Source organism: Anas platyrhynchos, chromosome 18 (genome assembly GCF_047663525.1).
Source record: "Anas platyrhynchos isolate ZD024472 breed Pekin duck chromosome 18, IASCAAS_PekinDuck_T2T, whole genome shotgun sequence".
Taxonomy (NCBI): domain Eukaryota; kingdom Metazoa; phylum Chordata; class Aves; order Anseriformes; family Anatidae; genus Anas; species Anas platyrhynchos.
In genome coordinates, this window is record NC_092604.1 from 4,953,114 (window position 1) to 4,967,832 (window position 14,719).

The window sequence follows — 14,719 nt, forward strand, 5'->3', positions numbered from 1 at the left end:
AATCTAGGAGACTGAATGTCTTCAAAACAGATGAGAGATCTTTGAACGCTCAACTAATGTAACTGCTTAGGTAGAAATGGGATTTGGATGAGGTTCTTCCTATGTTGTCTAGTTTCTTCTTTAACTTCTGATTCCCACTCCATTTGAATACATGATTTTAGCTACAATCATAGCCAATTGTATTGTGCTGGCTCTGGAGCAACATTTGCCGGATGGAGACAAGACACCTATGTCAGAGAGATTGGTGAGTTCTATTTATTTATTTAGATTTTTTGTTTCTGGTCTAATACAAAAAGCAATCAGCCATCCAGTGTTGTGGGTGCTTGTATCTATTTTTAAGATCTGCATGCAAGCAAATGGCATTGAACTGACAATCAGAACAAATAAGCTAGTGACAACAACTATAACCTCCCAATCCCATCTCCACAAGAATGCTTCATCACTCTAGCCAGCCCTGCCCAGCTGCGAGAAGAGCGGGACTTTACGGTATATCAGAAGAGCAGCAAACTTGGGTTGTCTGTAGACCAGGACAGGAAGGGACTGCCAAATGCTCAGAATTATCTGTAGAATCAAATGAACCTCTGTGCTATTGTCCCAGAAAGTGGTAGAACAGAGTATCCTTTTAGGCTCGCGTGCCTTTCAGCTCTCTTCCTGCTACAGCTGTATATCAAGGACCTTACAATACAAACTTTGGGTTTAGATTGTAACACTTCTCTGCCAAAAAAGCAGGAATTTAGGAAAATAATTTACCAGCAGGCTTTATGGTAATGAGCTCAATTACCTTATTTCAAAGGAAATATAAAAATAGCTTCAGAATCATTCTTCCATTTACCACCACTATAGGAAAAAAAGGATAATATTTAGTTTGATTTTTTTTTCTCCTGCTGTTAATGATCTGGAACATCTTTTATGCCTAAATGCATTAGTCCTGGTTTATATTCAATGGATGAATAAATATGTATCCATATGTGTTTTACGTGTAGATATTAAATAATTGAAACAGAGATAATATTAGCCTTGCTGCCAAAAGTTAGAGCCTCTGTCTTCTGGCTGCTACAGTTTCCAACGCTGGTCCATAGCAGTGGGCAACTTTCACAATCTCATTCTTCAGAAACAAACAAACAAATATAGTGATAGATCTAGAAAGAGCTTCAGGCTCAGCTAGTTCATACTGCCTGTTTGGAAATGTATCCACTGATACCGGTGCCCACTTACATTGTATTTGCTAAGTCTCTTTTTATGTCTATGTTTTTAAGTCTCTTTTAATTTCTATATAAAAAATTATAAGGAAAACATGAAGAATATGTGTTGATCTTTTTGCCATTAGATGACAATATGTCTTTGCATGCTTTGGGATCCTTGCTATCGGATCCAGATTTACTGGGTTTGTGAGCAAAGCACAGATTTAGAGTCAGGACAATGTTTGAGCTGGAGAAATGCCAGGGTTCCATCTATGGTCCTTGAATGTACGGACTAGAGGAAAGGTAGTTTTGTGAATTTTCTGGCTTGGTAAATCTTTGGTGATATGTAATTTTAAGCAAGGGGGAATATAGTTACCATGTTTCTATGCACCTCTATATCCCTAGATTTATAAAGGGATCCTAGATGCTGTTTGCTGGTCCTGTTCCCCATTGCATTAATTCCATGCCTGGTACTTGCATGTACACTTTCAGTTTCTGTCCCAGTCATTACAAAGGGGGCAGTGTCATTACCAGCAAACAGCATAAGATCACTGAATGAGTTAAATGCACAGTCTTCACCATCGAGGTGAAGGCTTCATCTTCAAGGCTCTGCCTTGGCAGTGGAAGCAGAATTAACCCTTGATTTGTGTCCCAAGTACTGCTGTGTAGCATTGTCTTTGATCCAGATACTCCAGGGCCATTTTAACTAAAGCACATTTGTAACTGAAGTGTAAAGGGGTTTAGAATGACATAACATGACAGTAGAATGACATAGAATGACAGTGAGGATATTTACAAGTCATTAAATTTTCTATTTCAACATATGCTTTAAAAATTAAACATTGTGGATACAAAAAACTGTCTTTTGGTTTTCAAAGTGAAACTTCCTTAGAATGCTCCAGTCGCTTCCACAAACTGTAAGTTGTTTCACTGAAAATGTTATGAATCCCTGTTAAGCTATAATGGGTGAATATTCCCATATATTTTCAGGGTTGTTAAGCCAAATTATAAGTCCATATATAACAGCAGGTGCTTTATTACTGTCTTTGGCAGTAATGGAATTATATTTTTAAATTATTATTATTTTTTGGTTAATGATTTACAGATATATCTTCTTTCCTCCTGCGTTCATTGAATTGGAGTGAGGTCTCATCACTGAAGAGTTAATCACATCTTAAGGATGAGATGCACATCATCAATGTTTTACAACTGGGAGATGTAGGCAGACTTGTTGAAGAAAAAAAACACAGCTGCAGAGATACTTTGTGCCATAGGTAGAAAGACAAAATCTTAAGATTTTTGTCCATTTGTTAAAATTGAGAAAAAGACAAGGGAGGGCTCAATAGAAACATTTTCATTATTTTTCTCTGCTGACCAAGATATTCCTCTATGTTTCTCCCCAGAGACCCAAGATACGAACCTGCAATGCAATCTCACTTGGCTGTTATCTGTGCTCATGTTACCTGACAAGCAGGGTTAATTGAGCACATGGGAAGAGAAAGCGATGTCTCAGTATATGCAAGATTTCAAGAGTTGCAATGGCTGAGTTACAAGTAATCTTTCTCAGTCCATCTTCTGTATGTAGTGTGTTACACAGAAAAACTGCTCATACCTACCCTGTTCCAGGGCTTGGTTTGTTCCTAGCTCTTTTTGCCTAGAGCTTCTGCAGAACTGGAAGCATATACGCTTATTGTTCTACCAGATTAGGATGGGGGAGACAAGCCTGTTAATGAAATCCAGGAAAATTATATCCAAATGGTTGAAGACTTTGTCAAAACACAACCATTCAGGTAGAAATGTACCTTTGAGTGATTCTTTCACTTTGGAGGGATGCCAAGTGAAAAAGTATGGAGGGAATTGCACTGAGTGGCCCAGCACCTGGTGTTCAGAGCTCCAGATGTGGCAAGGTCTGAGGCATGAGTGGCCTCACAGGTGGATGCCTTGCTCATAGTGTTCTTGGCTGTCCAACCTGAGGCGTGCTAGTGCTCTCTTTGCCTCCCTCTGAAATTCTCTGTTTTTCGTGAGAAGCTGCAGTAGATCATAAATTTGTCCCAGCCTGACAGAGACAGTGTCAGAACTTACAGGACAAGAAATCTATTTTCTGCCCTGCTTTGGGGCACACCATGTTTGAAGACACCAGCGGGTCTGTAGGATGCTCGTCTGCGTGTCACTGTAGGCTCTGAGTATTTGGCTTCCCCGGATGGTTTTGGTGTGAGGGCAAAGCATAACTGTTTTCTCAGATATTCATCATGACAGCTCCCTCACTTGGCTAATGGATTTAATTCTTTATGCTATCCACAGGCACTTTGTGCAGTCATATGTGAGCTGTTCATATTAAGCTTTGCATGAACAAAGCCTTACACACCCAAACCTATCAAGGCTGTCACATCCAAGGGCCAAGGAAAGACATTAGGACATGGACTAGGAATAGTAATGACTTTCCAGACTCAGAAGTTGTTTCTGATCTGAAACATATTGATTGAATGTGTGTTTGGCCCAGTCTCAAGCTTTGCTGTGTCCACAGCAAACAACCTGCTGGCACAGCTCTGGCTGCTGCCCAAATTCTCCACCCTCCTTCCAAGCATGCACACTGATATTCATTAACACCTGCTTCCCCACACCCAGCCTCCTATCTGAAGGGGGCTGCAGGATGCCCTGGCAGCAGGATTTCTGAGCCGACAGCTCTGCCCTTTCGGTGCTGCTCAGGGCAAGTCACCCAGCTCCTCGCACTCTAGCTCCTTCCATCACACACAGTAATGCAAAAATCCTTTTCTTCAGCCACAGGCCCCCACTACCTAGTGGGGCATTGTTTTATTTTTCATCCCATCCTTGTTACTGCCCTAATTCTTAGGCTGTTAGTTTAAATTTAGACAGACTTTAGAAAAGACCCTCTTTCTAGCCCCTTTTATTTCCCCAGCTACTCACTCCCAACTCTATCGACGATAATTTTTCTTTGTAATAAATACCCAAGCCCATCTGTGATCCGTCCTGCTTTCTTAGAAGCTGACAATAACTTTTTTTTTGACCCACTTCTTAAAAGCTCTGCATAGTCTTAGCTTTGGGAAGAGCATATTCTATAAAATCCTTGAGTACCTGAATCGTGGTCCTTTAAAGCTGTGAGCTGTAATCACAAGGCACCTGACCTAGATTGAGCGAGCGGCTGGTGGCAGAGTAGGTGTAAGGCTTTCAGGAAGTGAGGGAGTAAGGTGGGAGAGTGTGTGTAGGTAAGGTGGTGGTTTCTTTTTTTAAAAATTTATTTTAAAGATGAGTAGTTTTTAGAGGTGTACTAGTAGATGTAGGAAGGATGCGAAGGTTGGGCTTGGTGGGGGGCTTTGTTTGCAAAGATTTTGTACGTTTGTTGAGCTAGAAGGGGTGGAGGAGCAGGTAGACTAAGGGAGCTGGAGTGCTCCTGTGTGCATAAGGGAAAGCCGAGGAGCAGGAGCAGTAAGGTAGCTTCTTCTGAAATCCCAAATGACAATTTCTGACCTCTCTTCTTGTTTCCTTCTTTTCTGTACTGGCTTGTAGTCCTGGGATACTTCCAGCTCTTGTTGTGGAGAAACTGCTAGAAGAAAGCTCTTATTGCATTGTGTTTGGGGAGGGTCAAAAAGCGTCTGATAGCTGTGCCTTATGCCTGTTTCTTTGTGGGTAAATAGCACTGGGCTGACTGGAGTTTCTCAGGCTGGCAGCTGACAGGCCCTGAATCCTCTGGGATCAGTGAGGTTCTGTGGAGGGGCAGAGAGCTTGGAGGCTGCTGTTTGTAGAAAAACCTTGGCTGAAGGAGAAGCCAATTTTTGTTTTCTCTATTTCAGTCGAAGGGCAACAGTGTGATCTCAACAGTCACCTGCTCTGTTTTGCTGTCTAGCCAGTTAGTGTGCGTGTGCGTGACCTGCAGGTAGCTGGCCCTCCTGCCTGGCCACAGCAGAAGGGGAATGGGGAGCCGTGAGGTTAAGAAAGGTGGAGGGGATTAGAGATGTTATAGGGTGAAGGATAGGGGGGAGCTGGGGTCACTGAAGTGTGTGTAGGGTGCTGATTTGTTGGAAACAAATCTTTTTAACTCAGCCACTGATGGAAAATCCTGTCCAGAGGTAGTCACTTCCAACAGCTTAGAGGTGCCGTCAGTGATTAGTGCTTCATGGTTGACTTGCTGAGTTGGGTACACATCGATGTGCTAAGTGCTTAAGCCTCTTTGGGAGGGGTGTGCTATTATGCTGCTCTTCTATGTGTGAAAACCTGGCTTTCTGTAACAAGTACCGTGCCTGAAGTATGGACTGTGTGCTGGTGCAGGGTCAAATTTGAGCAAGAGTTACTATGTTGTAAAAATAAATGCTTGTATCAAAGCTGTTCCTTTCTTTGTTCTGTGACCACAAACACTTGACATTCATGTTCTTTCTGCACAGGATAACTAAAATCACCTTTTGTCATTAGCAGAATTGCAAAATGTAAACAACTGCGCACCAAACAGCTGCTCAGCTCTTTGGCTGTAATGGTCAGAAATGCCAAAGCCCCTGGAACAAAGATTTCTAATTTCCTAATTTGTGAGTTTGCTTCCTTCTGGGTAGGGCTGCTGTACTTCCATTGCCGTCAGCAGAAATCATGGATCTAAGACACACTTGGAAATTGGATACAGAGGCCAAAGCTAATTAACATGTTCTTGAAACTGATGCCTGGTACTTTCACCTTTTACTTTGTTCTCATTTCTTGTCCACGTATTTCTTCCAACTTTGAATAATTGTATTTGGCACTGCATTTGTGTTTAAACTCTTATCAATATAATACTGAGGGATCTGGTGCCAAAGATGGAGAAGATGTTTAGTAAAGCCATGGAGACTAAGCCTGGTCTCCTCTCATGTGAGCTAGGGCATGGAGCTGTGGGCCTGAGACACAAATTTTACTGCTTCTACCATAACAGAAGGGAATGAGGTTTTCTCCCTGAATTGGTTACATAGCAAAAGAAAAATAAATGAATCTGCAGCTATGGAAATTAAGAACAGAGAGGGAAAAGAGTGAAGTAAGAACCGATGGAATAAATGATAAAGAAATAATTTCCTGCCTGTGTTTGCAAGCTTGCTGTGCTGACTGTTACTTCTGAAGATATTCTTTAGTTTCTGTTTCCGGGATGAATTGCAAAATGTGTGTTTTCTTCCATGTCAATAATTACAGAAATGTGATCTCAAGTTTATATTTACCCTTGGAGCAAGATTTCAGTGTTGAAAGTCCTTCCAGAATCTTGAGTAATGGTGCAAAGTGTGGGGTGAAACCGTTGGAATAAAGGCAAATAGTGTTTTCCATGCAAAAAGCCAAATCTACCTTCAGAGTGAATAATTTTGAAATCTTTCTCTGTGCTTAGTTCCAGTACACTTGAACCTTTTTGTTTCAACTCTGTCCAGAGGGCTGAAAAGGGCATGAAGTTGGTGCACATTGTTGCTTATATAATTGCTGATGCGAGTGCAGAAGCACAGGTATCTCCTTGACACCTCTGATTTTATTCTTTTCAGGATGACACTGAGCCGTACTTTATTGGAATATTTTGTTTTGAAGCTGGTATAAAGATCATCGCTCTGGGGTTTGTTTTTCACAAAGGCTCTTATCTCAGAAATGGCTGGAACGTGATGGATTTTGTTGTGGTCCTCACAGGGTAAGTGACCTCCTCTCGCCCCAAGTTTAAAGGGGAGTCTTGCTCTGATTTGTGGTGTTCTTAAACTACAGGTTGGGGTGGGAGTGGTTGTGGTGAAATAGTACTCTAAAACTGCATTTGTGACCTTGCTGTCTTTAAATAACGGTTATTGTGCTGAGTGAGTCACTTTCAAAGCATTGTTTGAACCAAGTAAAAAGAAGTTTTGAGGATATTTATTTGTACATATGCTGGCATGTTTCTCATCCAGATGCTCACTGACGTTTCTCAGGCTTTGCAGGTTCTAATTGCCACTAGGTACTTGAACCTGATTTAAATCAATCTTTCTCCTGACATTACAGGCTGACTTCAAAAGTCAATGTGGAGTGAGCTAGCAAATTAAATGCATCCCATCTTTAAGCTATTATAAGTCAGAAATCAGTGAAGTTTATGCAGGAATGCATTTGGTTTACTACAAAATAACTTTGCTGAAAATAATTCAAGGAGGGCGCATGTCTTGTAAGGTTGCAGCTGAAAACATTATTTGTGTTTTGTACCCTGGTTGAAATGATACTACTAATTTGTTTCTTGGAAATGCTCACAGTTTTGTTATGCATTGCAACGGTTTCTATTTTTATATCCATGTACATGTAATGTACAGCTAGTGGATAATGAAAATGCAAGCATTAAGTAACTCTTAAAGTCTACAAATTGTGCTTTAAAGCTCCAAATGAAATGTTAGGGTTTCCAAAGGTCTGCGTGAGGTCCTGGAATGATCTTGGTTAGTTTTTCCCCACGAAGATGAACCCTGGTTCTTGTTATTAATAGGCGCTCATTTCACACACCTGTGTGTGACGGACATATATATTCTTTGGTCTGCTTAGTGGTGTACAGTAGGATGCTGTTCGGAAAACGCTTGCATACATATACAAATATATTCATTAGATGCATTAGCACTGTAATTCTATTTGCATTCAGTGTATCATGTGATACAGCAATTGAGAGGCCAAAGGGAGTTCTTTATGTATTGAGGAAGAAAATAAATATGCAGGGCTTGATCCTCCTGCTGCTGGGGCTGGGTATTTAATCAATAGAAACTTCAGTGGAGCCACAAGCAGAATCAGATTTACATACTTGGAAACATAGGGGGTACTAGGATGAAAAGAGAATTAATACAGATGTTACAAATATTTGCACTGATGGTCTGTTCTGATTCCTAGTTTGCACTATACCCTTTTGTGTGTTTAAAAAAAAACAAACAACACACACACAAAAAAACAAACAAACATTAAAAAATAAATAAATCACTAAATCAAGGCCCTAGTTCTGGAAAGGACTTTGGCACATGTTTTAATCTACCCTTCAGCAAAACATTCAAGTACATGTTTGAATTCAGCTGACTCAAACGGTTCTGTACTTTAGGTTCTACGTAAAAGCTGTCCTGAATTAAAGCCATATAGGTATTTGTTTGGACATGTTTTTTTCTGTTTTTTTTAATGAACAAAGGCCAAGAGTCTAAAAATGTAGATTTAAAAACTGCCTAGATGTGATGCAGGCGTTCAAAGTTTTGCAACAGCATCTGAAACTCTGTGTGCCATGCTTGTGGAGTCACAAACAACTGTGCAATGCTATAGGCGTGACACGGGCATCTTACTGGTGCCAGTTTTATTGTGAGCACTGTTTGCAGCGCTGTTTGATCTCTGAGCATAATTGCGGAATATCGGCTTGATTAGACAGCTGTAATAAGGAACCCTGTTGCCATCTGCAAACACGCGTATTCTTTTGAAGTACAATCCTGTTAACGTCAAAGCTTCTGGTTTCCAATGGTGATGCTAGCTGGGCTGCATTGAAACTGTCTTGTACATGGACTTCCCGCCAGGCAGGCCGTGCAGGGAAAGCAATGTGGAAACCAGTCAACATCCAGCCCAGGAGTTAGCTCTAGTGAGGAAACCCACAGCCTGCTAATCTGCTAAATTGAGGCCTGGATTTAGCGAGGTTCTTAAGCTTGTGCCCAACTTTTGGTGTCTGAGGGGCCCTACTGCAAACACCAAGTGTGCTTGGTTAGGTAAATGCTTCATTAGGTAAATGTCGGGGGCTGTAATTGCAAACCCACTGTTAATGTGGAGGCACCTATGGTAGAGAAATAGCATTGAGAGGGGAGCTGCAGATTCACACGGGGGGTTAAATTAGTATTTCCTCCGTAGCTGGCTGTGTTTTGCTCTGAATTTCCCTAGATCCTTGTGTTTTACCTTATTCCTGTGTTGCCATTGGTCTGTGCTAGAAAGCAGAAGCTCCTCTTCCTCAGGCTTCCTTCAGAGGCTAGAAATGCTTTCAGCCACCCATTGCCTTCCTCGGCTTGGCTAGCTGATGCTCGAGAGGAGCCTGAGCATGGCCTCTTCCTGGAGTGAATATTGCTTGGCATTTCTGCATCGAGACACTGAAGGCAGGTTGCTGCGTAGAGATGCTTACTGCTAACAGCCCCGGGTGTTTCTCCAGGGAGCTGGTGGCACAAATGAAGCTTTCATTTTCCTTTCTGGGGAAGGTGATCACAGATCTGTTTCAAAACAAAAGGCAAAAAGGCAGAGAATAATAACATAAAAGGACAGTGCTGAACTTGTACTTTATGCATTCTTATAAATATGGATATGCAGGACATCAGTTTTTGAAATATACTTTTATTACTCATAATCAAAAGCTTTCCTTTGCCGTATGTGCAAGATTTCCACCTAAAAATGTTGCTTCATGTTTCCCAGGCAGTGATCAGTGTTCAGTTCCCAAGCTCAGTTTCACGCTGATCTTCAATATTGTAGAAGGATTTTGATTTTTCTTTTTTTTTTTTTTCCACGTAAGCAGGAGAGATCGTGAAATGCATTTTCATGATATCACATGCAGAGCTGTATACCTGTTAATGCTGGTGGGTGTACATTTTTAAGGTAAATGGTGAACATCAGAAAATCCGATCTCACTTTCAGCATTTAGCTAAAGCCCATAAAAGCAAAGAGCAGCTCTGCTCTCGTTGGCTGTTTCCATAGGAAGAGGGCCAGCCAGTGTCTGGGTGTGTTTTGGAGGAGGCTGTGGGGGAAGGCACTGCATTGATTGAATTTACCCTTATGTAAATGTTAGCAATCGTGCAGTAACCCTTCCCACTTGCTTCTTTTTTGTCACCACCCCTTCCATCGCCACTCAAGGCCTGCGTACTGTTATTACTGATAAATATGTATTTTTTTATTTGCCTGCAATGACGGACATTTTGCTTGTCAAAATCAGAGAGTCACACTTGTTAATCAGAAAATAAATCAGGGTGCTGTTATACGCAGCCAGGATCAATATCCTATTGAGCTAAACTGAACGCTAATAGACAGTGGCCCCAAACGGCTTGGTTTGCTGTTCCAGAAAACACTCCCCCGGTTCTTTCCACAGCAGTGCCGCGGTGCCTTTTTCTCATTTACTTTCAAGGAAGCCTGCTGATCTGCTGTTAATAAAGGCCTGGGAAAATAATAGATTGCTGCTCCCTGGAAGATCTTTTCCTCTGTAATTTTTTTAGTTATTTCTTGTAAACTCCTATAGCTGTAGATGAGTATCGAGGAAAGCTGCCCTACTGCGATGTGCTTTTTGCTGTTGTGGAGACACACATTTTATAGCGCCTGCTCATTTTATTTTCACGTTTTTATGGGCTTGCATTTGCTCCAGTGATGACATCACCCGTTAGCAGCTCTAAATCACACAAGAATGCAATTGCCCAGTTGGCCTGGGACTATATGATCTTAACGTGTTTTTCCCAAGGGAGGAGAAATGGGATCTTTTACTCTGCTGCTGCAACCTGTCTTCGGGTGGAAAACTCAGAAATCCACAGCTGTCTTGGGAACCAAGTCCTCCCCACACCCAGTGCCCTCAGTTACATGGCAGCAAATGGAGGGAGCCTGCATTCAGGACCTCTACAGTTGACCTGTTTCTGTTGGAATTATTTATAAGATTTCTCCTGGTGTCCTGAGCTTTGGATAAAATGGCCTGAAGAATTGCTGTGCTGGGTTAAACTACGAGCTCCTCTCTCACTGGAGCTTGTATAATAGTGTGGGTTCTAGGGGAAGAATGAGAACAAAACATGAATCCTTATCTTCCTATTATCTTCCTGATTCCCAAATTTCATAGGTATAGGGATTTTTGAAGAAAAGATGGGTGTGATGACTTTTAAACTAGATAATCCAAGTGGACTCTCCTTCTAGGCTATATTTTGGAATCTGTTTATAATTTTGACTGCATCATATCCTGGATAAAAGGTTTCATGATCTAACTGTGGACCAGAAGAGAAGCTACCACTTATCCCCTTTTTCCCGTCACTAGTTACCTGGGGTTTCCCTTAGAGTCTTCTGGATTTTGTTTCTGTATGCTTTTGGTTTTATGAGTTTCCAGCTTTTCCCCTGTCAGAGTCCTATGCTGCCTGACCTCCCTTGACCTGAGAGCTGCTCTGTGCACCACTGACCTGTGCTGCTGTTCTGCTCCTTCCCTAGTTCTAGAGTATCCTCTTGGACCAGTGACCGTGACCATGTGCAGTGTTTGTCCAATACTGAGAGCTGCTAAGACTGGTATAAATAAATGTAGCACTTAACAAGCTCATGCTCTGTCCTTTATGAGCAGAGTTAGTTTTTTTTTTTTCTTTTCTTTTTTTTTTTTTTTTTTTTTTCTTCATTTAATCAGCCTGCGTTGAACACTCTTGAAGAGTCCTGGTTGTGCCCTGAGCCAGTTGGATCAGCTGCCTGGATCTCTGGGTGGGACTGGCAGAGACAGCGTGTGCCAGGCCGGGAGCTGCCAAATGATGTGCACAAAGTATCTGTGCAATTACTGATGTCTCAGGCTGTTGGGAACAAATTACAAAGGCTAGAATTATCTTGATTGTCTGGATGACAGAAATGTGCTCCTAGCCTCACTGGTGATGCTAATAATCTGGAAGGTAACTCTTTTAATAATAAGGACCTGTTCATCCTTGATATTAGCTTTGCTAGTTACCAGGATCATCTTCGTATGTGGGCAGTCTGAGATGCTATTCCTGGCGCAGTGCATGAGGAGCAGCAGCAGTCTTGGTTGCGGTGATGACTATCAAAGGGGGAAGCGTAGGTACAATCGAGGCTGGTCTGTACGGCAGGCTGCAGATCTCTGATCTTTCAGCTTGAGATGGATGTAGGTCCCAGACAGGGTGTGGGGTGTGATGTGACTAGGAAAGCACTAGGAAAGTGAATGTCTGGATGAGGGCTGGGATTTCTAAAGCTGTCAAATACACGTAGCTGCCTGGAGTCTCTAGCATTTTTTCTTCACACACAAATTTCTGTGCATTCAAAAGCCTGTAGAGTAGGATGGCTGAATTACAGGGCCTGTGACTGGCATTTGTGTACTCCCCAGAACAGTTCAATCCCCACCCCCAAATAACCATAGAATGTAATAATCTGAATGCCTAAAAAAAAAAAAAAGTAAAAACCCTTGAAAGTACTTCCAGCAATGCTTTAGACAGTATGCTCAGCGCTTTCTTTATACTTTCTTTATAAAGCCTTAGATCTAGACACCTAGGGAATAAAGGAGGCAGGAGCAGGGGCATGCAGATTTCCCTCTGCCTTTCCTACGTGGACCTTCTGGCATGTCTGTGCTAGAAAGCAAAGCCGAGCAGCAACAGGAGTATGGAAAATGGATGCTTTATGAGGGACAAGCTTCATCTTGATAAATTATCACATGGAATACAAGTAAGTCTCTTTGCATGGTTATACAGTATGGGTGGTGATGGACGAGGGCTGTGATTGCTATTAGCATTGTGCACATGAGTCATGCTAAAAGCAAAACCTCTAGATTTTAATGGAGTTGATCACTATTTCCAATTTATTTTATGCTCCAATGATGAATGAATACTTGCTGGCTCAGCAAAGCTAAGGGTACCTTCTGAAATTAAATCAGATTAAAAAAATGTGACAAGGGAAATGGAATTTACCTGCTTTCCTGAATGCAAGGTGTTAAGTGGAGGTTTGGCAGGTGTATGGGAGCTGTGATGGAAGAAGGCAAGAAACCAATTTTTTTTTTTTCAAGGCAGAGAAAACAAGTGGCTGGAAACTGGAAGAGAAGAGGGCATGTGAGGGCTCAGTGAACAGTCTGAAATAGTTTGAAGTTGTCCTGTTGTCTGTCACTTGACCATCTGGGCTTTTGGGAAGCTGAAGCCACACTGGGGAGCTTAGGAAACAGCTTCCATCAAAGGAGAAGACACTGGAGAAGGAGAGATGATTTATGGTCTCTAAACTTATTTTGGCAAATGTTTCTGCTTCCTTTTATCCACTCTTATGACCAGTTCTACCCAGTGGGGCAGCAGCTTACTTGGGGACTGGTGCTTGCTTTCTATATGGGTTTGTCTCGCAACAACCAAAGGGGGTCCCAGGCTGTACTGTGCCCATTGGGTTGTTAATTAGGGCTTGTGTTTCTCCTGTTACTTACAGTGGCTTTTGTGCATTGATTTTGTTGGGGTGGGTAGGGGAGTTTGAGCAGGTAGGTGTGTAATTGTGTGTCTGGCTGCTAAATTGGAAGGAGACTTTCCTGAGCAGAGGAGGACTCAGGGCTGTGCTCAGAGGAAGGCTGCAGATGGTCACGGACCCTCAGAGGACCTGCAGGTGGGTGCAGCCCCTCCCTGGCAGATGTCAGCTCGAAGCAAGGCTCTGCTCTCCCTGTTGTGGCACACTGAACACTCCAGGTCAGTGTATTTCTCAAGGGCAATAAGTAATGAGATTGACATGCTTATTTCTTACTGTATTAGAAGTGACTGCAAGGTATTGAATACCTGGTATGTAAACTGATAACTGATGGGTACTGTGCAACAAGCCAGAAAGATGAGACACCGACAAATAGCTTTTCTCCAAATGGAGAGGAAACACACACATTTCTTTAGTTTCCCATTTTTGTGCTGATTTCCATGCTTTGTGACTGTTTATGCTTCTCTGAAGCTTTTTGCCCATGAAGAGGGGAGTGTTGGATGTGATCTGAAGGTGCCTCTGCCTCCCTGACCTGCAGGCTCTGAAGCTGGACTGCAGTGTGATAAAAATGGCCATAGCAAGTGAAAAGGAAGTCTGCTTTCTCATCACAGCCAGAGCTTAATCAAAGCCAGCCAGGATAATTAGTCCAGAGTCCAGACACTGTTTTTAGCTTTTTTATGGCTCTTGAAGGGAGGAAGGTGGCAGGGAAATGTTGTCTCTTCTGAGTGGACCAGCTGTACTACGCAAAGGCAATCACAGAGACTGCAGGTGTGGAGAGGACTTTGGACCTTGTGATCTGTCCCTAATGTCTGATCCTGCCCTGGCAGTCATGTAGTGTGGGCATCTGCTTAACTGCCTGCTCTTCTCTATAGGTGGAAAGCATTGCACATCTGGCTGCTGTTACAGCTGGGTATAAATGGTAGGATTACAAAATCAAAACAATGAATAAAACTGCAGATCTGAAGTGCTCTAATGTTTATTTTCTTACTCCTTCCCAGTTAAAAGGGAAAAAAAGCAATACAAATCACCCAAGCCCTCTATGTGGTGTTGAGTGCTGTCTCATGATTAGATGTGGAGGAGTGCAGGATTTTCTCAGGCTCGTGTTTCTCAACTGCTGTTCTTGCTGTTGTGTCCCAGTTCCCAAGTGGCCAGCTTTTGATGGCAAAGTGCCTCCTCATCTGAGATGATAAGAACCTGGCTGTGATTGTTGAAAAGAAGGAAGATTTAGAAAATCAGTCTAATTTTAATTTTAATCTAATCCTATGTGCCAGGAGCAACAGCATCACGTTTGCACAACCACCCTTGAGTCCACCACTCACCCCCAAGGGATTTGGTGTGTTGGGACCACCGTTTTCCCCAGGGCTCTCTGAAAGCATCCAGGAAATTTAGTAGAGGTGGAAAACTGGTCTTCTGCTTTTTTCTTGCTGAAT

At 42.3% G+C, this 14,719-nt stretch overlaps 1 protein-coding gene across 5 annotated transcripts in view; it reads left to right on the forward strand.

Moving 5' to 3' along the window:
- Nucleotides 1–14,719, forward strand: part of LOC101794161 (voltage-dependent N-type calcium channel subunit alpha-1B) — a 297,197-nt gene that overhangs the window by 20,349 nt on the left and 262,129 nt on the right. For all 5 annotated transcript variants that reach the window (XM_072025248.1, XM_072025247.1, XM_072025249.1 and 2 more), the window contains exons 5-6: nucleotides 138–244; nucleotides 6,677–6,816. In XM_072025248.1, coding sequence (XP_071881349.1) covers nucleotides 138–244; nucleotides 6,677–6,816 — 247 coding nt within the window. The remainder of the gene's footprint in view (nucleotides 1–137; nucleotides 245–6,676; nucleotides 6,817–14,719) is intronic.